Source organism: Trachurus japonicus, unplaced genomic scaffold (assembly GCF_045865225.1).
Source record: "Trachurus japonicus isolate A0001 unplaced genomic scaffold, Traja_1.0 AP030164.1".
In the NCBI taxonomy this organism is placed as follows: Eukaryota; Metazoa; Chordata; class Actinopteri; order Carangiformes; family Carangidae; genus Trachurus; species Trachurus japonicus.
In genome coordinates this window covers 95,367-122,125 of record NW_028220297.1, presented here as the reverse complement: position 1 = coordinate 122,125, position 26,759 = coordinate 95,367, and the positions used below count along the sequence as shown (strand labels likewise).

The 26,759-nt window shown below is 40.5% G+C and overlaps 2 protein-coding genes across 5 annotated transcripts in view; both read right to left on the bottom strand.

Annotated features, from left to right (window-relative positions):
- Positions 1 to 407: 407 nt before the first annotated feature.
- Positions 408 to 26,759, bottom strand: part of LOC146960626 (tumor necrosis factor receptor superfamily member 14-like) — a 51,855-nt gene continuing 25,503 nt past the window's right edge. The window contains exons 1-8 of one of the 4 annotated variants that reach the window (XM_085772214.1): positions 6,709 to 6,806; positions 5,706 to 5,839; positions 4,431 to 4,524; positions 4,109 to 4,234; positions 3,076 to 3,231; positions 963 to 1,050; positions 679 to 860; positions 477 to 582 (exon numbers count right to left, since the gene is read on the bottom strand). In XM_085772214.1, the coding sequence (XP_085628340.1) occupies positions 530 to 582; positions 679 to 860; positions 963 to 1,050; positions 3,076 to 3,231; positions 4,109 to 4,234; positions 4,431 to 4,524; positions 5,706 to 5,747 (741 nt within the window). In that variant the 5' untranslated portion in view covers positions 5,748 to 5,839; positions 6,709 to 6,806 and the 3' untranslated portion in view covers positions 477 to 529. Of the gene's footprint in view, positions 583 to 678; positions 861 to 962; positions 1,051 to 3,075; positions 3,232 to 4,108; positions 4,235 to 4,430; positions 4,525 to 5,705; positions 5,840 to 6,708; positions 6,807 to 26,759 lie in introns of those variants that run through there. The other 3 variants (XM_085772211.1, XM_085772215.1, XM_085772213.1) reach the window with 3 other exon arrangements.
- LOC146960628 (tumor necrosis factor receptor superfamily member 14-like) lies at positions 12,069 to 21,082 on the bottom strand. The gene is made up of 6 exons (XM_085772210.1): positions 20,960 to 21,082; positions 20,720 to 20,816; positions 13,701 to 13,826; positions 12,715 to 12,873; positions 12,535 to 12,619; positions 12,069 to 12,228 (listed from the first exon to the last, which is right to left on the bottom strand). The coding sequence occupies exons 1-6, from the start codon at positions 20,987 to 20,989 to the stop codon at positions 12,087 to 12,089; spliced, it is 639 nt and encodes a 212-aa protein (XP_085628336.1). The 5' UTR covers positions 20,990 to 21,082; the 3' UTR covers positions 12,069 to 12,086.

Sequence of the window (26,759 nt, the reverse complement as noted above, 5' to 3'; positions counted from 1 at the left end):
CAGACTGGGGTTGTTGCATAATGGGGAAAAATTGGGACTTCGGTTTAAAAGTCGGGAGCTGTTGACCTCGACTGGGGATATCGTTGGGCGGTGGAAGGAATACTTCAGGGATCTCCTCAATCCCACTGACACGCCTTCCGTCGAGGAAGCAGAGGCTGAGGACTCAGAGGTCGATTCATTCATCACCCAAGCTGAAGTCACTGAGCACATTTACTCTGCAGTGAACAGACACTGCGATTGAATTTGTCTCCATGTCGTCTTTTATACTGTGGAGAGAAACATGTTCAGTTAAAGCAGAAACGTCTGGTTCAGTTGTTCAGATTCACACAGTGACGTCAGCTCAGTCAGTGACAGAGAGCACAAGGAAGATTATCAGGCCGACGTACCTGATTCTGTTGTTGGTTGTGACAACGTCTCTGTTTCTGGTCCATCGGGTCTGTTTACCTTTTTGGTGAAATAATAATAAACAGATGAAATAATTGAATTAGAGATAAACCAAGTATTATCAGCTACTGACCATATAGGCCATTCAGCTTGTAAAAGACAGTAACAAACATACCTCTGGAGGATTTCTGTTTTTGCCTAAAAACAAAACCAATGAAAGACATCTTAATATCATGACTTAGCAGACTAATCTATTAAACCATAACACTTTATTTCGCTGCACACAGATCTTACCGAATGGATATAGTTTCTTCCTGAGACAGTAAACCAGTAGAGCAATGACGATCAATAAAAAAAGCAGCCCAGCTACACTGCCGATCACAATCCCTGTCCCATCTGAACTCTTCTCCTCTTCTCCACATTCAGCATCACTCTCGGTAGTTCCTGCTTTTACCAGCTGACTTCCTGATCCACATCTGGAATGACAGAGACATTTTACAGGAAAATATACAGATACTACTAATTCACTGCAGCTGTTAGAAACCTTGTGTCTTAGTGTGATGTGAAGTGTTACTCACTGTGTGTGTGGTTGACAAGATGTAAATGTCCCATCAGAAAATGTTCCCTCTCTGCAGTTAGAGCACACAGTGTCTGTGGAGGCTGTTCCTGTACAAACACAAATAACACACGTGTTGAAACTAGTTAATATGTATCATGACAGAATCACATTTCATAATTTAAAATTGAACATTTCTGTTTCAGTTTCCAAAGTGCCCGTTCATTCTTCAATATTTGATGAGATGTTCTGCTGCAGCTCTTTTCTCATAAGAGCAGAACAAGATGAATTTTAGATTCAGTGTAAAGGACAAAGTTTCATCAACTTAATAAACAAACCAACTAGTGTTTACTGTACACAACACTGATATTATCTACATGTTTAAGCATGAGTGAATTATGCCATTTTTCCTGTTTTTAAACCGTAACTTTAAACTTTTGTCCTTTGGGCAACATAGCTGTTAATGTGGGTTCACTGTTTCTATTTGTGGTTTACTTCCTGTCATTCTCTGTTTCTGCTCCATCCTAAAATGTTCCACCTGAGCCTAACCCTCCCTGCCTTTCTTGTGTATAGAAGTCTCTGCCAGTCCATCACTGTCCTCTTCCTGAATCTGTCCTGAGCCGTGTTTTACTCTGTTTCCTGCGTTTGGATTTTCTGCTTTTTTCCCCCCATCCGTGAGCGTCTTCCTGCTTGTTTTCTTGAATTGAAGAATATGAAAGACTGCTACGTGCTGCTCTCACATGCTTACACACGTTAGTCAGTTTCTATTACAGCAGTGTGTTCTGTCTGCTCATTGGTCCGTCCACCAGCAGGCAGATAGCAGCAATATCAATAACTGAAATGTACCTTGTTTCATTTTCACTACTGTCAGGACAGAACAATCAAATGTTTTCAGTGACCTCAAACTCCTCAAACATGGAAAGACAAGACGGGTACAGCAAAATGAAACATTTGAGTGTGTGACCACAGATTAGACACATGGACAGTTTCACAGTTTATTTTCCTATCACTTAATGATATGCTTAACAAAAGTTTACTGGGGACATGTTGAAAACAGAAACTCGTTCAATTTTCACACCATTTCTCAGCAGAGAGCCAATGTAAATATCAAATATGGCACAGTATGGTATGTTCTCTATTCCATTATAATTACATTTTTGGTATTTTACATGCACCACACATCACGAACCGGCTTTAGTATTTCTCCTCCATGCAGTCAGTTGATCATCTAAAAGCTGACAGTTACATATTGTATCAACTGCAACTTACATGTCTTTTTTTTATTTTAAAGCAGCTCTTGGTTCTATAGTAATACTTTAAAGCTTTAAAGTGCTCGGTTCACAGAGAAGTGCACACAGCGTGTATTTGGAAACTGAGTCTTAAAATGAGAAGTGAGGACTTTATTAGCTTTGTGATGTCACAACGAGACATTCACTGCCTTCAGCTTTGCCCCCAGTAACGTCCTTGAGACCAGTGATTCTTCAGGACTTTAATGAAGGTTAAATGAAATGAAAAGAGCAGTAGAACCCTGGAAGATCCGATGTCTGAGTGTTAATCTAAAATCTTCTATATTTTTTCATCTCAATAAAGAACTCGTACTGGTGCTTTGTTCTGCCCATGAAAGAGTTTAATATATTGACACTTTTCAGCAGTTTTGAGGACTTCTCATGTTTAATGTTTTATGAGTTCCATGTGGACTGAAAATCAGCTGTTATTGTTTTATGTGTGTTTTTTGGTTTTATGTGCAGACTGAATCTTGCAGTAGTTTACACCTGACCAGATCCAAAGCTTCAGTGTATAGCATATAGCTCTACACAAAATCCAGCCAGCATCAGCTCTGCTCATTTCAGCACTGACTGATCATGTGTATTATAGGTGAGTTTTACCAAGCTACAGGAGCAGACTATATCCTGTTACCTGCCATTAGTTTGGCCATGAGTAACTAGAAAAACAGTGAGCCAATCATAAAACTGAATCACAAACTTGGCTCATCAAATTGTTGTTAGTGGATCTTCAGGAAGAAGCCTGAGAGGGAAGATTGTAAAACTATTTGAGATGGTTTTTACTTCTTATAACTATAAATATTGGACCTTATAACCTACAGTCAATCTTAAAGTCAGAAGAAGGGAACCAACCTTTTTCACTGATGAATTGTCCTGGAAGACATGTTTTGTGTTTCCTTGCTACCAGACAGCTGTTACCTTTATGGTCTATACAGAAGTGTCCTTCCAGTGGTTCACACACTGTATCTGATGTTGTTGTACATAAACTCTTTGTTCTCAGACCAGAACCTGTCAACACACAGAGGTTACATGTGGTTAAACCCCGAAAAAAAAACATGTGTTTTCATTATACAGCCATCACCATGTAAATGTCTCTATGTTTTGACTGGTCTTGCAGTACACACTTTTTTCACAAGATTATTTCTCCATGAATCGAATCCTTATCATTAAAATTACTAACATCCATTTAACTCTGAATGAATGAAAGTTTTTGCGTCTTTACAGAGACTCTGTCAAATCAATCTTTACCAGTTGTCTCGTATCTCACACCGGGGGATCTGTAGTGATATTCTAACTTAATGATTTTAATTAAAGCAGAAGTAAGCGATCCGGTCGTTTTGGCTAATGCTGCGTTCCAGGCAGGCTTTTGAAACCGTAAATTACAGCTTCAAGTCACGACTTACGACTTTGTAGCGTTCCAAGCAACCCACTCGTGTTTTTCCGACCTGTTTTACCTGTGAAAGTCACTATAACGGCCACTCGTAACTTCCGACCCGTGAACTCGTACCAGATCAAACTGGTACGACTTCACAGGTCGGAAAAACACGAGTTACGAGTTGCCTTGAACGCACCATAACCGCCCTCGTCCCTACGTCACCACATTCAGGCGCATCCCTTGGCTGCACACACAGCCCTGCATGCCGTTCTCTCTCCTCATTGGATAAAACTTGTAGGATACGAGAAAAGTTTTCTCCTCGACTCAGAGCAGAGCAGAGTGACTGACAGACCCGTGTTTCGGTCCAAACACTCTATGTAAGTGATTGCTGTCGGAAGATATAACTATTTAAGACTTATATTAACACAAAAATATCGCTTACTTCTGCTTAGTTTAGACACACGTTTTTTTTTTTTTACAAACAATGAAAAAGTATTAACAGAAATTTACCTGGATTGCAGCTTGTGCAAGGAAAACATTGTTTAAGTCCAGTTGGTTGACTCACAAATGTTCCGTCAATACAGGGCAGACAGGAAGTTATTATGGACTCTGTGCAATCTGTTTTAACTCTTTCTCCTGTGGAGAAGAAAACCAACAATGAATTTTCATACAGTATAATACATTACTACTGTGTTTGTGTGAAAAACTGTTAAATTGAAGGTAAAAATTGTAAAAAGGAAAAATGTCATTCTTCATGCTGCCAAAAAATCTGACTTTTCACAGCACTTTTACTGACATGGCAGTAAAATTATGTCATTAAGTTGGATCTTACCAGCTGGACACATGGGACAACATTCATTTCCTATCTGGTACTCTGTTGGACGACATGTGAGTGTATTTCCTCTGGAGACTCTCATCATAAGTATCTGTGAAGAACAACAAAATATTTTGTGTCAGTAAATTTTGACACAGGACTTGCAAACATGCAAAGAAAAAGCACTTTAACCTGCTATAGACAAGACCCAGTTGACCTCTGTCTACTATAAAACCTAAGAAAGTTGTAACTAAAGATAATCATATGGATTCAGTCATTTCAAACAAGAAATGTTAAAGTTGCTGCACACGTGTGGTAAGAGCTGTTAGTATTCTCTAACATCAACATATTACTACAAGAGAAATAGTCATTGTCAAAAAATGTAAAACTTCCTGAGAGTTAATTCATGTCCATTTATCGTTTGTTAAATGTTTGTTACCCACTACAAAAATAAAGATATATCACAGGGATACTTTTTTTTTTTTTTTTTTACCTTTTAAAACCCAGTATTAATAAGAGATCCAGTATTCATTTGCGTGAAGCACTTTGACAAAAATGTAGCATGTAGCCTACTGTTGGGACTGTTCCCCAGAAACCTCTGCACTGACACTTACTGATGTTATGAGACAACAAGAGGAAAATGTGTTGCTCACTGCACTGATTTTAATCATTCCATATTATTATTGTCTATCAAAGTCTACCATTATATTGCTGCTGTGTGGGAGTTCCTCTTATCTTCATTTAACCATTAAACTTGATTTATAATTAACAGGTGCTGGTGGTGAATTAAAACCCGACTCATCTCAGTGTAGAGAGAGAATATGAAGCTGTAATGTAGCTGCACCCTGATTCTCAAAGGGAATAACCCACACACAGAGTTGTGAAAACATTTTTTTGAACCACTTCCAGTCACAAGCACAGAAGTTCACATAGTTCAGCTGATGTCATTTCTCACTTTTGCCTTTATTATTGTCACAGTGAGAGAAGGTGTGTGACTTTCTGCAAAGAGCAACAGGTCACATTAAAACCAGGCCTGCTGTGGTTAGGAGCCTGAATGATACACACTGACTCTACCATGTGAGCACTGAGGAGCTCACAGTGTTTTTCAGGGTATTGAAATGATTGAATATGAATGACAGAGAGACACAGAGTCAGAAGAGAAAAAGGTTTACAAAAACAGAGATGATGCAGAGGAGCAGCAGTGTGACATTTACTCTACAACACAGTAAACACAGGCTTCCTGTGATGATCTGCATAAACAACTTTACCAACAAAACAAAACAACAACTTTACCAACAAAGTAGCAGCTGTCAGATGATTTCTACAAGACGTCATCTTAAATGGCAGCTTTGTTGTTTTCTTGCTCTGAAGACACCATGTCACTGAGATCTGGGATGAGGTGAGTTTTAAAACCTAGAGGAGAAGATCTGGAAGCAGAAAGTAGATCATGTAAAATCAGCAGTGACCAGTAGATCACCTGGTTCCTGTGGGTCAGGAAGGTTTTATTTTTTTAAAACAGGATCTGCTGATTCTGTTTTTTGCTTGTTTGTTTTGTTTTTACAGCTCATTGCTCTGATCAAAGTCTGTCCACAGCTCTGACTACAGTGAACTATGTCGGCACATGTCTTTGCAACATGTTACTGTAAGTTGAAGTTAAAGCATCTTTTGTGTTTCTCAAAGTTTCAATTTCACTTTGACAAGTCAGCAAAAATCTTTACTGTGATCTTAAGTGAAACTTAAAGTTTAAAGTGAACAACAGATTTGACCTGTTTTTACAGTAGGACTACTGTTGCTCTGACTTTGAAAAATGACCAACAGAAGTTCAGAGCAAACAGACTCCACAGATACTGAGGACACTTAGACACTTAGTAGGCTACAGACGGCGGAAAAGGGCGTTTATTTACGGAACAGCGCAGCACAGACAAGACAACAACAAAGAAAACAGTAGGCCTATTTGTGCTGCGCAGTTTTAGGAACCGACACACAAAGCATCATGAGTTTTCACCACAGTCTATGGTTTTCACCTGCGTTATAATAACATAGGCTACCGAGATCAGTTCTTTATCCTGTCGTTTAACAAATTAACAGGAGCCTGAATAAAACGATTTACCGTCAGCTCATCATCTACCCACAACATGGATTATACCCTATTATCCACAATTTAAGACTTCTTAGTTGATTTTGAATGGCGGCTGGCATCGCTTAAGTTGCGTTCACACACCAGACTTTTTTATTTTTGCCGTTGTCGATCGTATCACTCAAAAAAAAAAAAAAAAAAAATCGCTCTGTCGCTCACCTGCTGTTGCTCGTCAGTTTGACACCATTCAACAGGTTCACGGTGCTTGGAGTCGCTCTTTTCTTCCTGCGCCGCCTTTGTGTGCGCGTGCACTCGCGCGGTCGTGTGTGTCTCGGGACCTGAAATGCCTGAAACTTGTTGGTGTCGCAGAAAAAACTCATGTGCCAGTCGCATGCCAACTGTAGCCCAAAAGTAAATGCTATCATCTGGGAGAGTGCCTACTTAAGAACTGTGCCATTGAGATCTGTACAACTTTCTCTCACGCTGTTTAATGTTTTTTAAATCTAAGACTGTCCCACTTTACCAAACAAACTGTCCCACATTACCTGAACATGGTGCCCAAACGAAAGGGTGTCATGTTAAATGTTTGAAGGTGTTAAAAAAAATGCATTCCCATTTAATTAAAACATAAAATGTTGATAAGACCTAAAATGATTCAATGAAACATCATTGGAGCGAGTTAATAGTTCTACCGGAGCATCTACCAAAAACTGTCCCATATTAGCTACCTGAATTCACTAGGGTGTTTTTATACCAATTTTAATTCAACACAGTTTTAATGAGTTAAGTCTTCACGTGTGCCATAAATCACGAGTGAGACAAAAGTCCCATGAGAGATAAGTCAAACACAGGCAAAGAGAATACCTATATTTCATTCATGTGGTGGTTGAGGCCAGAAACCATCATGCGGTTTTTAAGCGCCACCTGCTGGTATATCAGCAAAGATCAGTAGTAGTAGTAAACTATAGGCTCCGGTGAATGAACAACCACAAATATGATTTAAATTCATCTTTATTTAGTAAAAATGTGCTAGTAGGCTATTGCATTACCCTACAGAGGGGGAAACTCTTGAGTACCCCTGACCATATACCTATTAGGTTACTAAGTGAATTTGTTCATTTAAATTGCATGCACTGCGGACAGCAGCTGACCCAATGACCATTTCAAATCAAATCAGTCTTTATTTATAAAACATTTTTCATACAGTTTTGCAGCACAAAGAGCTTTATGTTGTTAAAAGAAATGCAGAATTGCCGTAGGCACACTACCATGCACACACCCCTGCCCACATGCACACACATACACACAGTAGGACAAACCTGGAGGAATGTGTAGCCAGGGCCAATCGCAGCCCCCGTGCAGAGGGCTCCCACTGAGGAAACACTGGAGATATTAACTGAACTGTAAAATATTACAATAAAAAATGGTAGATGCAAAATCAGTAAAGTAAGAATGACAGTTAGACATGTACTTGAATACTCCGCACTTTATGTAAAACTCATGTAGGGTGAATTCAGGTAGGCTATATTGGGACAATTTTTGTAAATTCATTTTCTGAGCCATTTTTTGTCATCAAGATTAATAAATAACCCAACAAATGAGATATGTCTGGATTCCTCTAGGTGTCTGCATTCTTTATGTGAAACAATTATGTGCTAAAATTCTTTTGTGAGAGCACAGCACTCTATTTTAAAAGGTTTTGACACAAAACTATTTTTTCGCAACTTGTTTGGTAAATTGGGACAGTAGGTTTGGTAATTTGGGACACAGGCTTGTGCAATGGGATTTTGCATGGAGGTGCAATTACATTTAAAAAAGACATGAATAGATTGCTTATTTATGTATATTAGGCCTATAGCCTATTATTTTTATGTTGTGTATTGTTTATAATCTCGTGATTTGTAACCAAATCAACCAAATATACTAATTATTTCAACAAACAGCAGATTTAACATACTGTGAGCAGACTATTGACCTCAGGAGAAGCAAGCATGTTTTTAAAAATACATTTATTTTTTATATTTTGTTAAATATAAATATATAAAATAAAGATAATTCATGACATAATAAGAGATAAAACAATCTGACCTATTTTTGAACGTCACTTCACATATTCCACATTAACCGCTGATTTGATATTCTGAAATGTACAAAGGTGCTTGTTTTCCCTATATGTGTAAGAATTTCTCACTTTTAAGCATGTAAGATATGACTACACTATTGAAATATTTCAATATAAACCCAGAAACACTGTCCCAAATAACCTGAACATGCTGTCCCAAATGACCATACCACTATTGGTAATTTGGGACAGCAAGAAAATGTCCAAATTAAGAAAATGTAAACATCCTCACAAACCAATGTTTGTTTATTTTAGTACACCAATGCATCACACATCTTAAAGCTATGGTCTACGATTTGGAGCATTGGTAATTATTATTAACATCGTTTATACAGCGATTATGGTCCTGTGGTCCGATATACACAATATAAATAGCAAAAATAACCAAAAAAATCCATTCAGTCTATCAGCCGTGGGCCTGCATAGAAATTGACCAATGGGCGCCGCGCGCCCCGTCCGGCTCCCATTGGCTCGTACCCTCCATCCTATCCCCTCGTCTCGCCTGCTCCTCCTCGACCCGCCTCGTCCCCACCCCCTCCGCTTAGAAACTACAAGTAGTTGTAGCCGCTCTGAGCTGCTCAGCCACAGACACATGAACCCACCAATTCAGCCCCTGCTGCCCCCCACCCCCGGTCGGTCTGCCGAAAAAAAGCCCCACTAGGATTCAGAGAAGCACAGTACAGAAGCACAGAATGTGTTGCTGCCCGTATTACTAGTACCGGTGCCGCGTCGAGTCTCCCTGATCCTCTCTCCGACACACAGCTGCTTCCAGCTGCAGCCTGACCGGGGTGCTCTGTCTGCACCCTGCACACCGCGGCCCTGCTGAGCTCCTGGTCTTCCTCCTCTCCCCGACACACAGCCGCTTCCAGCCGCAGCCTGACCGGTCTCTCTGCACTGCGGTGCCGCGGAGCTCCAGGCCCCGGTCTTCCTGCTCCTCTCCCCCAGACACAGCACCCTGTGGCCGGTCACCCAGCGCGAGGAGTCTCCCTGTAGCATGAGGCTGTGCTAATGGTTGCTAATGGCGGCGCTGCTCGTACCAGCGGTCGCCGCGGTCCCGTTGCCGGGGACGGCGACGACGGTACTGGCACCGCCTCATTACCGGCAGCTGGTGCACAGCGGCGGTGCCAGCCCCGATGCCACCGCTGTGCACCAGCTGCCGGTAACGAGGCGGTATTAGTGGGCTAGCGCCGAGCACAGCCTCATGCTACAGGGAGACTCTTGGCGCTGGGTGACCCAGGACAGGGTCCTGTGTCTGGGGGAGAGGAGCAGGAAGAGTCGGGGCCTGGAGCTCCGCGGCGCCGCGGTGCAGAGAGGCCCGGTCAGGCTGCTGCAGCGGTGGTGCTGAGTTTATGTTGAACAGGTAATCTTTGGTTTTATTGTGGAAGTTGTGACTGTGAATATGACATTTTACTCCGCATTCAAAGCCGTGTTTGGTTTCTGCAGGCAGCAGGCTTGTTGCTTGCTCCGCTCTGCTCTGTGAGGGGAGGGGGGGGGGGGCGTGTCGCGAGCAAGGGGGCAGTTGTCGGTCTGAGAAGTGAAGCTCACTTCCGCGTTCAAAAAACTGCAATCCCCTCGGATTCCTCTGGGGGCTGGTGTCAGAAGGGAGCATTCCCCATAGACCCCCGTGTTAAAATCGCCGACTTTACATCCTCAGTAAACATGTTAAAAGCCTGGTGTCAGAACGTTTTTTCGTCTCAATCGTTAGTTTCTACCCCCGCACACACTCTGAGGGGGGTGAATTTTTTTTTAACTCTACAGTTTTACTGTTATTAGGTTAAAATTCTGGCCAATCAGGGCGCGGAAACGTTGAGTGACAGGTCCGAGCAGCTCCGTGGACAGCTGCTTCGAGGCCAGTGGGCGGGTTCTCGGCCGGCCAATCCAACATGGCGCTGTTCAGGCCGCCATATTTGAGTCACAAAAATGACTCCCCAAAACCAATGGGTGACGTCACGGACGCTACGTCCATTCTTTTTACAGTCTATGGTCGCGAGGAGGTCGCGAGGAGGTCCCGAGGGGCGGGCCATACGAGCTCAGAGGGGAGGGGCGGGGGTGTGTGAGAGGTGCTTTTTTCAAATTTTTCTCATCCTCTTTCAAAACGTAGACCATAGCTTTAATATAACTTCCATACCTACAGTAAATTAGTTATACAAATGTAATAGCCTTATATTAAATTCCAACAAAAGCACATGCCGTTTTGCTTACCTCCTGATATTTGGGGTCAGCGTCCTGTTTGATGCTGACCACACCCCCCTGTGTGATGTCACCCAAAATATTTAATGTGACTTTTAATGTAGACATCCAAAGGAATGTATCAGCACCTTTAACTTTGCCATAGCCCATTCAAGGCAAGTGGAAGCATTGTTTTTCCTTATCTGTCCCAAATTACCTGATGTCCCAATATACCTGAATTCACCCTATTTGATTACTTATTTATTGCACTCGAATACTTTAATTACTTAGAACTTAGAACTTACTTAGAACGCACTTCAGGTAGGCTTTTAAACTGTCATGTTGTTATGTACTTATGTAGGATTAGCTACTAATTGCCATGTTTGTCGCAACCGTTTGTCTGTCAAATTGTTATTGCCATGTTTGTCGCTACAGGACTACAGATGGAAATTAGCGGCTCCGCTAAATCTGGTGCAGCCATCTTTTTATTGTCTCAATAATTAATGTCACTGCACACTGTCCTTTTTAAATAATAATAAAAAAAAAAATCAGTAAAAGACAATACAACATCAGTAGTGAGATATTAGTTAAAGGCCAGGTTAAAGAGGCGGGTCTTCGTGTTCAAGTTTTTCTTCTGTACTAGGTAAGTAAATGTCTTCTCCACACCATGGCTGTGTCCCATCACATTCAGCATGTTGACATCACATCCTTCTGGCCCCGCCCCCACAGGCTTCAGCCCTGTGGCCTTGTGAAGCAGAGGTTGAGGGAAGATGTTAATATTTGCTACACTTCTCCTGATTAAAGACAGTTCATTTAGTGTTTTTATATTCTGTTAGCATATGGTATACTGTACCTATGTGTACCTATGCTATGCTAGCTGCTCTTAGCTCTAACTATGGTTAGTTTTAAAATGGAAATGAAGAGATTATTTGGATCATAATTTTGACCATTAATTGGTGTAAATCTGTAAATTAGGTCATCCTTGCATGTCAGGATACATAGTAAATGTTGTGTAATGATTCAATGTAGGAGCTGGTAATGTTTATGTATGGTGTTCGTCTTGGATGTTTTATTTGTATTTGTATGTGTATGTATTAAGTATGTGTATGTATTAAGTATTTTTGTTTTTATGTAGTAAGTATGTTTCGTTTGCAGATGGTTTGTATTTATGAAAATGAAAAGACCCCAGGAAGAATAGCTGCTGCCTCGCAAAAGCTAATGGGGATCTCCTACCAAACCAAACCAACCTAAGTTTAAGTGCGGCTGATGTACTGGCAGACTGAAAAATAAGTATGGTTACAAAAAATCACCATACTCTCATGAGCTGTGTTTCTGACAAATAAAACAGAAGAACTGCAAACAAAAAGGACTGATTTCTCTCTGCACCACTGCAGACAACATCCTCACTCCGGCTTCCTTCTTTGACCTTCACTTTGGAGTCTGAGCAACTGTTGGACAAGAGAAATGAAAGACTGCTTTAGTTGTCTGTGATGGCCGTGATCATTTTTAAGAAAAAAAAAAGCAATATTTGAGGAAAAATACCTTGTATTGTATTATGAGATAATGACATTTTCTAACTCACAGAGCGTCTCAGCTGATAGACTCATGCTTCACTCAGACACTTTCAAACAGGTGAGACTGAAGACTAACAAAGTGTAAGTAAAACTAATTAGTTTACAGTAGTAGAGATATCTAAACTGATATGTTGATACTATGTGAAACAGATTGTGATTATGGGTCAAATAATGACCTACACTGTCCATGCCAGGCAGCTCACACCATCCTGTGAAAAGTAACCTGGCCGACAGTCTTCACACACTGTATCAGTCCTACTGGTTCCTTAGAGAAAGATACAAAACAGAGGTTTGTTACACAAAAACTCAACACGCAGTCAAAGTATATCATGCATCAGAGCAGCATTCAGTTTTTCTTACCAGGTTCCTTTACCCTCTGACCAGGTGCACAACCTGAGTGTTTCTCTGCCATACTGCATCCTGTGATGTTGGCCAGACTTCTGCAGTAATGCCCACTTAAAACCTCACAAACGGTGTTGGCTGTTGCTGTGCAGCTCTGCTGGGCAAAGAGACCATGAGCTGGAGAAACCATAAACATCATCAGCATTAGGTCAATGTTACTAACTTACTTTACTTGTCTACCATGGGAGACATCTGTTCTAAGGAATCAATGTCTCAACAATACAGATAACATTACATTACTGGGCAAGTTACAAGTGACTTCAGTTCAGGTTTACCCTGTGTCTGTCTGTCCTCAGTTTAGTGTTGATGAGTTCACCTGACAGATGCATAAATGAGTGTTTTGGTTGTGTTTACACAGAGGGATTCTAGCAATAAGAATAATAGGAATAAGAATTACTTCATTAATCCCCAAAGGAAAATGCATTATTATTATTCTTCAATGGGGAAGTGTTTATTAAAGTCAAAGTCAAATGATTTAAGAACAAGGGCCACTTAAACATTAAAATGAAACCAAAACCAAAAGTGTTTACTACTTCCACTGTGGTGAGCTGGGATGAGAATATGTCACACACTGCAGATGTAGTCACTTTATTATCAGAAACACATGAACACTGTCTGGATGTCATCAACTCTGACCACCTACATTATTAGTAAAACTCAACACTTATCTGTTGTATTCATGATGTCAGTGCTTTCTTTAGATTCAGGTTTAAAGGTCTCATATTGTATTGAAATTTTAATGCCTTTTTATTATGAATTAAGTCTTTGTTTTGCTTGGTTTTAAAAACAAATTTATGATATATTCTAATGAATCTACTTATAGACAACTTGGGGGTCACTTAAGGGCCATTCTGTGAAAATGATTTAGTCAGCAATTGATATAGCCTCTATAAACAGAACATACTTTTAATTAGTTACATAGGTGAGTCTGTTGGAATCTGTACCTGGGACACATATGCTGCAGGGGAAACACTTATTCAAGCCACTGGGTCGATTCATAAAAGTCCCACTGTCACAGCGGCTGCAGCCTGTGCCCAAAAGTGGTGTACAGTCTCTTCGGACGACTGTGCCTGCCAAAGACAACACAACATTCATGTTAATATCACATCAGGATCACAGAGTTCAGTGGGTTGGCCAACTAACTTATGGCTGAACTCAGGGTTTCCTGTGGCATTTTGTCTTCCTGCTTTTGCTAGGGATTGATGAAGATTTAGAATGTCTGACACAAGTCAAGGAGGAGGTTGGCCTCTTCTCTTGTTGCGATGTTGCACAGCATGGAAGCACAAAGAGGTATTTTCTTTTCACAGTTACTAAAAACTGATTTTAAGCAACATCAAGGCTAAACTTGAGTTTCAGTTCAGTGGTTCTCAGGTATACTGTAGACATTTGTACAAACTAAGTAGTGCAGCATACGGTGGTGTAAGCATGCAATTGCATTTGTATAGGTGACATAGAGCTTTTAAACTTAGTTGTGTTATGTTATAAAGACTACACGTTATTTGTTGTGCTGTGTCAGTTTAGCAAATCTGGGGTGAGGACTGACACAAGGGAAGAAACCACAGTCTCCTGATGCTGTAACCCCTGCAGATAACGTGCTGAGTGGGGAGGACATCCATTGATCCTACCCTCCTCATTTCATCTGCAGAGGCTGAGAGCTCCAGTGGGGCTATGGTGGTTTCCCCTGAGCCAGAGGATGAGGAGGAGGAGGAGGAGGAGGAGGAGGAAGAGATGTCAGAGCCAGAACAGCAGGGGGAAACAGGGAGAAAGGCACAAGCAAGTCACCATGTATCCTGGAGAGGCAGAGGAGAGAAGAGGCAGAGTAAAGTGCACATATAGCTGTAATACTTCCTTCACTATCCAGATCCATGTTGCCCCATTATGTTTTTGTACAAATAAGTAAGTACACTGTTATTCAGAAAAAGTACACTGTGGGTTACTTTATATAAAACATTATACACATGGCACAAGATAAATCTGGTTTTCATTTATTATAGTTTTCTTTCAGTGAAGTATTGGATTATTAGAATTGTAGGAGCCATTTTAGCTTTTATTTTGTTGTTTTCTGTTTGGCAGGTTTTATTGTGATAACCTCCGTTGACACCGGAAGTGGCGTCACGCACTTCCGGGTCGCGGGGGTGATTTAAACCCAGGACAATCAGTGCCAGGTGTTGCTGGTCCAAAGGCACACAGTTTTTGACCGTGTCATTGTGTCGTTTCGTGTCCTGCCTGCCACTACACGCAAGAGGTATTGTGTTGTTAATAAATGTTGTTTTTACTATTGGAACCTCGTCTTGGGCACTTTGATTGATCGCACATGCACGCGTCCGAACACCTGAAAGACCAGCCGCCGTGACCTTCTCCTATCACTGGGACGGGAAGAAGGCCACTTCAAGAATATTTACTGAAATTAGTCCATGTGAAGTTTACAGAGAGGAATCACAATGTTGACTCGGACATCTGAACTGTGACCTCAACTACACCCTGATTTTTGTAAAACATCAAGAGCCAACAAGGTTGTAAACCACCGGTTTAATGCTGCACTGTATTTTGCTTAGAAAGCTTGTTAAAATATATCTGACAGGTGATCTCCCCACTGTCAAACAAAAAAGATACTTGTTTAGTTCAAGTTTTCTCTTATTTTTCTGAGTCTTTTCCACATCTGTACAATAAACATATATACATTTAGTTTTATATTTTGTTGGCCCACCCTTACAGTTATCTCATTACTTAATAGTAATTTATTTACTATTGTCTGTTACATTTACATTGTCAATTGCAGCTATTTATTTAAGAATATACTGTTTATCTTGATTAATTTGGTTTTTGTAGTTAGGTAGGCCTACATGATCATTTCTTTAAAGCAGAAGTAAGCGGAATGTTTGTGTTAATATAAGTCTTAAATAGTTATATCTTCCGACAGCAATCACTTACATAGAGTGTTTGGACTGAAACACGGGTCTGTCAGTCACTCTGCTCTGCTGTAAGCCGAGGAGAAAACTTTCCTTGTATCCTACAACCTTTATCCAATGAGGAGAGAGAACGGCATAAAGGGGCGGTCCTCTCTGTGCGTGCAGCCAAGGGATGCGCGTGAATGTGGTGACGTAGGGACGAGGACCAATAGATGACGAGGGCAGGGACTGCTAACTCCATCAGCTGACTAGAAGTTAGCCAAAACGACCGGATCGCTTACTTCTGCTTTAAGCAAGTGACTATAGTGCTGAACTTGTTTACAGTAAATCCATTGTCTCGTAGTTTGTCTGATATTTTTCAATTAGCACATTTACTTTATTTACTGTCATTTTATCATCAGATCACTCTTATGAATTTGCTGTCTTTTTAAAATGAAAAAACATAGAAAGAGGGAAAGTTTGCCAGACCACAATGTTGACATTGTTACGATTTAAACACAGCAAGCAAGTATTCATCGCAACACAGCTTGACATCAATTATCAGATTGACAGTAGGTGTGCAAATGATAACTAATAGTAGTGGAGCCAACGCAGTCAGTGCCTTCGCTGAGAGCCCCATAAAGACCTGCTCTCAAGTGCAGGATTAGTCATCAATCATCTGAAATCGTTTTACAGGAAGAGAAAATACATTGGGCCTCATTCACGAACCGTTCTTAAGAACAAATTTGTTCTTAAGTCCTACTTACGAAGTTTTTACGAAGATTGTGGCATTCATGAATGTTTTCTTATCCAGAATTTGTTCTTAACTAAGAACAAAATCTAAGAACAGTCAGGAGTATACTTACACTTTTAGGTGCTGAGACTTCTGCAAAAATAACCGATTATAGCGTTTTCTTTTGTTCTGCAGTTGTATGACATTATATGATTTGAATAAGAATTATTTTCTTATCTTTTATGATGTTTTTAATAATCATATATATTAATAATAATAATTGACAAATCATTGCAGTCTCTTAAAAAACATTATAGACACTAAATTCATATCATATCTTTTTTTGGGGGAGGGGGGGGCATACAGCTGCCGATATGATTTTTTTTTTTCCTAATTGCGGGCTGCAACAGTGCACTTACTGTTCACTGTTCACACTACACACAACTGTTTTTTTTTTCATATGTGACAATATGATGATATTTATGATGGCACACGTGAGAGTGTGGTCTCTCTGATAACAACCGAAGAGCTGCATCCACTACTGACTCTACTAAATATAGCCTAAATATAAATATAAAAATATAAACTAAATATAAGCCTTTTGCTTGTTTCTTTGTTTCATTCCTGCCGCAGTAGCGCCACTTCACTACTTAAGTTCTTTTTACGTTTGGAGTCTGGTGCTCCCTCCCAGATTTTCATTTGAGCATTTCAACTTTCTTTCTCACTTCACCTTCTCTGCTCAGTGCCTGTGGGTGCTGTGTGCACACGGCCCTGCAGTCTCATGCCCTTTTACGGGCATTGATGGGGCTGTTACCTATGCTAATCCTATGTTAATTAGACTCACCTGGCACAAGCCCTCAACTTACGAGGAGATGGCATTCATCAAGTAGGAACACAGCTGCGAACAATTCTGAGGCTTACGAACGCGTTGATGAATCTGACGTAGGGTTTTCTTAAGGAACTTCTTAAGAACAACTTAAGAAAGAATCTAAGAAGGTTCTTAAGAAGATATTGGTGAATGAGGCCCATTGTCTTTGATGTAAAAATACCCAGATACTAACTTTCCTGCATGAATTTAGCAACAGATAAATAAACAAAGTTAATATTAAAGCTGGAAAAATACATTTTTTGTTTCATGGGGTCCTGAATTTTTAATTAATGCTCATCAATAGGATTTAAAGCATCAGTTTTTAACTGTTACGGCCCCAAAGCAAAAGAAACCAAGGCTCAAACGCAAAGAGGCCAGTAACTATAATAATATAATCTATACACCTCATCTGAACAATGGGCCTCATTCACCAATATCTTCTTAAGAATCTTCTTAGATTCTTTCTTAAGTTGTTCTTAAGAGGTTCCTTAAGAAAACCCTACATCAGATTCATCAACGCGTTCGTAAGCCTCAGAATTGTTCGCAGCTGTGTTCCTACTTGATGAATGCCATCTCCTCGTAAGTTGAGGGCGTGTGCCAGGTGAGTCTGATTAGCATAGGTAACTGCCCCATCAATGCCCGTAAAAGGGCATGAGACTGCAGGGCCGTGTGCACACAGAGACCACAGGCACTGAGCAGAGAAGGTGAAGTGAGAAAGAAAGTTGAAATGCTCAAATGAAAATCTGGGAGGGAGCACCAGACTCCAAACGTAAAAAGAATTTAAGTAGTGAAGTGGCGCTACTGCGGCAGGAATGAAACAAAGAAACAAACAAAAGGCTTATATTTAGTTTATATTTTTATATTTATATTTAGGCTATATTTAGTAGCGTCAGCAGTGGATGCAGCTCTTCGGTTGTTATCAGAGAGACCACACTCTCACGTGTGCCATCATAAATACCATCATATTATCACATATGAAAAAAAAACAGTTGTGTGTAGTGTGAACACTTACAGTAAGTGCACTGTTGCAGCCCGCAATTAGGAAAAAAAAAATCATATCGGCAGCTGTATGCCCCCCCCCCCAAAAAAAAGAGGAAAAAAAACAACTGATATGAATTAAGTGTCTATAATGTTTTTTAAGAGACTGCAATGATTTGTCAATTATTATTATTAATATATATGATTATTAAAAACATCATAAAAGATAAGAAAATAATTCTTATTCAAATCATATAATATCATACAACTGCAGAACAAAAGAAAACGCAATAATCGGTATGTGTGTAATGTGTTAACATGCATCTGGTACTTTATAGCTTGGCTGTGTTAAAGAAAATAACATTTAGCAGTAAAAACAGATTATTTAATGGATCAATTTAGAATACTAAGGGACCGTTCGTTATTTATGGAATGGGCCACCGGAGGAAAATGGGGGGGGGTCATGTCATAATATTCTTTGTTGAGGGGTGGGTCCACTAAAAAAAAAAGGGTCAGCAAGGGGGGGTCATTCAACATTTTGTCTGGAGGACACTGCAATGCCCGCAAAAAATAAAAACAAAACAAAAACGGGATATTTCTAAGCTGCAAACGCTGATGACAATGAGAGCAACGGCCCAAATCACAACGTTATTTTATATTGCTCTGGTCTGCCCTGAGTGGGGTTCGAACCCGAGTCTCCCGCACGGCAGGCGACGATGCTAACCGCTTCGCCAAGAACTCAATAAGGATTTTGCCCACGGCTTAGCACGTCTTTTATGGGTGAGTGAGTTTAACTTCAGTACTACAGAGGCTACGCTGCCTGCCTGCCTCATTGCGTAACTCTACATAGTCTGAGCAGCACGTACGTTCACGTTGCTTTCGTGAATTGTAAACACACAGACGCCCCCTCGGTTTTCGCGTCCAGCAGTTTAGCGGCTAATTCAACAGCAGTGATGGATAACTGTACTACCAGAGAGGCTCAACAACTTAATGAGCTTCATTTGAGGAATAAACAGCAGCTTTTACCTGACGGGAGACCGACGCCTGAGCTACGGTAGCTAACAGCTAGCTGGTTTTACGTACTTTCTCTCTCTCTCTTTCCCTCTCTTTCTTACACACACACAGACACACACACAGACACACACACAGACACACACACACACACACACACACACACACACACACACACACACACACACACACACACACACACACACACACACACACACACACACACACACACACACACACACACACAACACACACAGAGAGAGTTGTCTGTCATTTCTGTCGTAAACCTTGTAATACGTTGTTGAGTGCAGTTCACATTATTGTTGCTTCGGTTTGAGTGTGGATTAATTGTTAATGGCTTGTTGTGTAATGTGAGCTGGTCCAAAATTGCGATTCTGTTATTGATGGGGTGAGTTTTAATAACAGCTGATAAATGGCATGGATTGATGAGAAGGTGTTGCACACATGGTTGTCAAAATGAAATAATGTAGTGTCACGCGCTACGTGATGAGATGTCACGTACTTGATGGGGGGGGGGGGGGGGGGGGGGGGTCATGTATCTTTTGATAAGGCTTATGCAGGGTCATGTTAAAATTTACTGACTCCGACAGGGGGGTCATGTAAAAAAAAAAAAAAGTCCCGTGAATCCCTCCGGTGGCACTGATGATAAATAACGAACAGTCCCTAATGATATCTGGTGACACTGCAGGCAGCTCAGACAGACAGGGAGAGAATTGCTGTAGGGAGAGGCCAGACAGAGACATGCCCTGAAGATGCAGAAGATCAGGTAAGACACAGGAATATAAAAAAACAGCATGATAACACTATATAGGTAGGCTATAAATATATATTTGAACCTAGTCCAAATAAAACTACTATTAAAAGCAGAATATTCAAATTAAAATAATTCTCAGGGTCAGACATTTGAACCACCCCCAGTGTCTATTTCAGCTCAGAAAAAAAAAATCTGAAATTTCTTGTGAAGGTCCTACATCTGAAAAATTACTCAGGTTCACTTTTTTAGCATCAGTTACTCATTAGATGTACTACTTTACTTATTCTTAGATTCAACTAGCCCATGATTCAATACTCTAAACAACAATAAATTTACTCTAAATTCTAAATATTGTGTTTTTCGTGCTTGCGCACTACATTCACTCACATCCTGTGCATCTACTGGGGGCTAAGCCCCCCTGTCCTTAAAACCTAGTGACGCCCCTGCGTGTTACGTTCCATATTTCCGACGGTAGCCTACCCGAAGCAGCACAGACGTAAACAACGAACAGGATACAGGCAACAATGACATGACACACATAATATACACCGTAGTCCGCAAACATGTCTCAGACGCTTTAACGTCATTTACAGGAAGCATTTGATGAGGCCACAGACTTTTTTTGGTCAGTCAGTTGACTGAACATGGAGGCTAGACTACTGCGTCAAAATGGAAACGTTACTTTCGTTTTAGACCTGACTCCCTCCTACCTTCGTGGCACATCGGGCAGCACTCTCCGTCTCGTGTGAGATACTCCTTGTCTCGACAGCATCGTCCTGGCAGAGCGAGGACAGACAAACACACAACCTGCAGAAAACACACAATATTAAACACTGCACGGAAAGCTGAGCTAAAGTTAGCTTGAGCCCTCAACCAGAACCGAGCCTTTGTAAGGTCTCTGCCTCCACAGTCAGAGAGGACATAAAAAACTGGCATCAAACGACGCTTACCAAAGACAAACAACTTTGACATGTTACCATCACTATAGTGGACGTTCGAAGACAAAAGAAACAACATTTACAACTGGTCAAATCATAAGAAAGACCACTGCTGCACCATCTTGGGCGTGTCAACTCGTAGGACGGACGTTTGACCAAAAGAGATCCCAGATAGCAAAATGACATTGAATCAACGTTGAAGTATGGTCAGGCAGCTACGTTGAATCAACATTGATTCCCGACATTTAATCAACATTGAAAGCGCTCGTTATGATAGATGTTGAATCAACGTCATATTTTCAACCATTAAGCGATACTGAATCAACACTGATTCAACGTTCATCTAAAAGCAATCTGCTGCTATATTTTTAGTTGATTTTACATTGAAAACATGTTACTGAATCGACTGTTATCTAAATGGAAGTATCTGTGTTAATTGTAGGCAGATATAAATGTTATTTTAGTCCAAAAATATGGAATCATACTAAACATATTCGAATAACTGAAAAAAGTGACAGAAAACAGGCTTTTAATATTCAAGGTTTATTCTGAAAAGGCAAGTTTATGTGAAAACATATGACTTAATTAGTTCTCCTAGTTTTATCAGTCTCCCGATCGGAGCCGTGGCACCGCACATGAAATAACAACGCTACGAGCAAAACAAAAACATAGAGCTTGACTCAGGGAACTACACATAGGAGCCATTACATTGTACAGCCAGCATTTTATTAATTATTAATGACAATAATAATCGATTTAACTTATAATGCACTTTTCATTCAAAGAAAGGCTCGCTCACCAGAGGGCATAACGTTACCTAATCCATACAGCTGTTAGCAGTTAAAGGTGTTCAGGCCTGTTTGTGAAGAGTCCAGTCTTTGTGCTGCTGTCCTCAGCTGGATGAGGAGGCAGCTCCAGAGGTGTGTCCCCCTCCGGTGGGTCCGGAGGAGCAGCTGTCTGCGGGTGGACTGTGTGTGGAGTGATGAGTTGTTGTAGAAGGAGACGTGTGTCTGTTGATGCACTTGTGGCTGAGCAGCTGAGCAGCAGGACTTTGTAGTGGAACCGGGATGGGACCGGGAGCCGGGATAGGGAGGTCCGGGGTTATGTGCTCAATCATCTTCACGGACTCTTCCCGGCAGCGCTGTGTCCTAGACGGGGGCATGGCTCAGCCTCTCACACCTTTTAACCTACATGTAAAACAAACAAAATGTCAGGCGATTGTCATTGATTATTTTGTCACGTAAATAAGCGTTTCCCCGACACAGGACGTCCGAGCTGCTGCTGAGACGCTCCGGTCGCCGGTAATTCACAAAGCTCAGGTGGAGCTGCGCTAACGGCAGCTGCTCCAGCCACAACACAGACCAGCAGCTTTACAGTTAGGCTACCGGTAGCTATGCCACTAGGTCTCACGCCGAAAACTAGTCTAAAAGCCTTTGGTGGATGTCGAATGCTATTTTAGACCGTGTATTGTATAATATTTACTCTCAAATTAACAGTTTTTATCACTCACCTGGACAGCTAAACCGAAGCTGTATGCTTGAAAACGTGCCAGTTAAAATACATCATGAACAAAATTTAATAAACTCCATTAAGCAAAAAACACAGCTAATATCTTTATAATCAGTAAAATAAAAATATTTTTAACTTACTTTAACAGGAGCAGGGTCCAGCGCTGTCAAAGAGGGGAGAGAAAAAAAAAGCCGACTGCTGCCGCCTGGCAGTTGGGATGTACCACCACTAGGTGTAAAGTGGAGCTTTGGACTGCTCCACTCCTTGCTCTCACTGTCTGAGAACAAATTGTAGACGTTTTTGTCATGAACTAGACACAAGCCTTCAGAGGATTTTAACAGTAAAAAAAAAAAATCACGTCTACAGCATAAGGTGCTTAATTGAATATGTTTGACACCCCCTTCCTCTCATTATGTGGTCTCACCCAGTTCAATGCATTGAAACAGCATCAGTGAAACAATGTTGATTCAATGTTGGCATTTCAATGTACAATTTCAACCATCCTTCAATGTTGATTCAATGTCATATTTTCAACATTAAATTTTGAGAACGTTGATCTAGCATTGATTTTTCAACCATAACCAACAATCAACCTTTCTGACCATAATTCAACGTTGATTCAATGTCATTTTGCTTCGACGTTCTTTTACCCAAAGCACTGATACAAAACTAGGCTATATGGCGCATATGTGTCCCACGTCTTCTCTAAAGTCGGTGCCCACGGGATGCCCAAACGAAATAATAATAATAAAAATACAAGCAAAATCAAATCATCATAGAATCAAATATTCAGAATAATCAAACAATATTACTAGCTACTTATTGACCCACAATTCATTTTTACACAGTCTGCTCAGGACAAGTATTTTTTGTAAGGGAAAGGGGAAAATAGCCTTTTATAGTAATGAACATCAGGTAATACAGTCCACTCCACACTGATGGAGAGCGTAGCCTATATCTGTCGCTTTCATTTCACACATCAGAAACATGTTCGGAACTCTTATGCTATTGCAATTGCACACAGGTCATGTATTAATCATTATTGTGAACTAATTTTTTGCTCACTGTAAATTTACGTTTTTGGTGAAAGCACAATGATTCAGATTTTCATTTATGAAACATGAAATAATATGAACCAGAAATTTAATTTGAATTTAAATCTTGTATTTGTTTATCAAGTCAACACAGCTTTTATAACAGAGTAAGAATATAAAAACTGTAGAGGCAGCAGAATAAAATGTATCAAGAGCAAGTAAAGCGAAACAAAAGGCACAAGGAGAAACGGATCTGAAAATGTGAAAAAACAAACTATAACAATGAGCCACAGTCTAATCAACTGTCTGTGGCAGGAACAATTACTCAGATTATTTCAGAGCACTGAGAAGAGCAATGTGTTCAGCTTGGTGCTCAAGTCTTTGTAGATGAAGCACTGTGGTGAACCAGCACCAGCACTGCACCAGCACTGACTGCACCAGCACTGATTGACATCGGACTGATCCACCTGTTTTGTCTTGTGAGTTTGGTCCACAGTCCATTATTATACAAGTCCATCTCCATAATGATCCATCAGGAGTCCTGAGTCAAAAGGTCAGTCTTTCTCCACACAGTTGATCTCTCATGAGCTCCAGTTAGTGAATTAACTCAATATTCCTCATGTAGCCTACAAAAGTTAAATCAAAGAATGAAGAAACAGAACAGAACAGGTGCTGGAGAAAATATTCCGAACTGGTTCACTGATTTTAGTCATTTGTCTCTGATCCTGCTGCAGTAAAGGACACACTGCCCTCTGTTCCAGCTGTTGGTCCTTCAATATGACAACATCCAGTTTGTGATGGAATGAGCTCTCTGTCCACCAGAGGACATCAATGAAGTTTTACATCACAGCTGGACATCCACTCTCTGCTCCTGTGTTCGTCACTGTCAGACCGTCCATCGGCAGTAAACACAGTAATGCTGCTGGTAGAGAGACTGATACAAAACCCACTGAGACATTTCCAGTCTGTCTGAGTGTGTCTGGATCATGGTCACTGGTCAGTCACAAGATGCCCTGCAAAGACAATGTATCAGCATCCTACTAGATTATAAATTGATCCTGGAGCACATTTACTCTGCAATGAACGGATACTGTACTCTGTGTTTCAATGTTGTCTCTTATAGCCTACTGAGGAGAGAAACATGTTCATTTAAAGCAGAAACCTCTGGTTCAGTTATTTAGATTCACAGAGGGACATCAGCTCAGTCAGTGATAGAGAACATGAGGAAGATTATGAAGCCGACTTACTTGTTTGTTGATCCATCTGTGTAGCTGATTCACCAGATATCTTCCTCTTTTTGGTAAAATCATAATAAACAGATCAAATAACTGAGTTACTGAAACAAACTAAGTATTATCATCTACTAGAGTAGTATAGCTTCTGATAGACATTAACAAACATACCTCTCTTTGTGCATATCCATTTTTTGTTGTGCCTTAAAACAAAACCAGTGAAAAACATCTTAATCAACATCATCATTTGACAGAATCATCCATTAAACATAGCATTTTCTTTGACTTACCTGTTGGATAATTTTTCTTTTTCCTGTAAAATAGATATCCTCCAAGGACAATCACTACTACCAGCAGCACAGCTACAACGCTGACCGCAATCCCTGGCACATTTGAGCTCTTCTCTTCTCCACATTCAGCATCACTTTCAGCTGTTCCTTGTTTTATCGTCTGACCTTCTGATCCACATCTGGAATGACAGAGACATTTTTACAAAAAAATATAAAGAAACTACAAATTACTGCAGCTGTTAGAATCCTTGTGTCTGTGTGTGGAGGGAAGTGTTACTCACTGTGTGTGTGGTTGACAAGATGTAAGTGTCCCATCAGAAAATGTTCCCTCACTGCAGTTAGAGCACTGAGTGTCTGTGGAGGCTGTTCCTGTATAAACACAAATAACACACATGTTGAAACTAGTAATCAAATGGACAGGGGTCCATATTAACCCGCTGAAACAACGCATATCACCACCTATGTTGAGGAGGAGGACACCGTCAGTTGTTTGATTTTCTCTATTGCATGCACAGAGAAAAATAGGGGTACAGAAGGGGGACATTTCTGTACTTAAAGGTACAGTTCTGTCCTACTGTAGCCTACAGGGCCAATTATTGTACTCTAGAGTACCTATGTGTACCTTTTGGGGGTAGAAAAGGCACATAAATGTTCCAGAATGGCAAAAGGTACATATATGTACTCCTAAGGTACACGTATTTACCCCCTAAAGGTACATTATCAGAGACAGTGTGTTAGAAAAAAAATAGTAGCTTAAGTAGGAAAGTAGGGATAATAATTAAACATTCAACTAGTAATTATTTTGTAAATATATGTAATGGAGGTCTGCAGGTGTGCCCCAGTCACGAGGTACCAGTAAGGAGAAGGTCTTGGCGAAGCGGTTAGCATCGTCGCCTCCGGTGCAGGATCGATCCTCGCTCAGGGCAGGTTGCAGAGCAAACACACACACTGGTTCCATATATACCCAGGGTATATATGTACAAGTACAAGTAGTACAAGTATATATTGTACAAGTACTTAAACTGGTACATTTTGAAAAGGTACAAAAATGTATCGGCACCAATGGGTACAAAATTGTCTCTAAAAAAGGTACGCCTGGAGCGACAAGGGTTTGTACCCTTTTGAATACATTTCCGTATTTCTATTTTTCTCTGTGTGTAAACTGGGACAAGGACAGAAGTCCGGTGAGACACTCAAATCGAGCTATCAGCATAGCTGGATTTAGCTGTACATTTAAACGAGTGTTAAGACATTCTGATGCAGCTCTTTTCTCATAAAAACAAAGTAAGATATGTTTTGACTCTACTACTGATTGCTATATTAAGTGTTGAAACAATCAAAATGTTATTAGCTTCAGTACTTTATCCAAATATTTGAACATGATATCCATGCTAAATTGCTAGATGGATTATCAATAATTTAATAATCTAAAGTATTTTCAGATCTTTAAATGTTTGTCCTTTATCAACTTTCCTAACTGGATACAGAAGATGAGTGACTGCCTCTCAGAAATGCTAAAACATGTCAGTCCATGTCCTCTCTGATCAGCAATGAGCTGCAGTAATTAGGTATCAGTGATAAGGGAAATCAACAACTGAAATGTGAGCTGTGCCATCAAACACCTTATTTCACCATCAGCATGAGGGTTTCTAACCAGTACAGCAAATTAGCACATCATCCTGTTGTTACTAGAGGCCCAGAGAGAGGCCTAAGAGGATATGTAAAACTAATACTACACAAATATCAC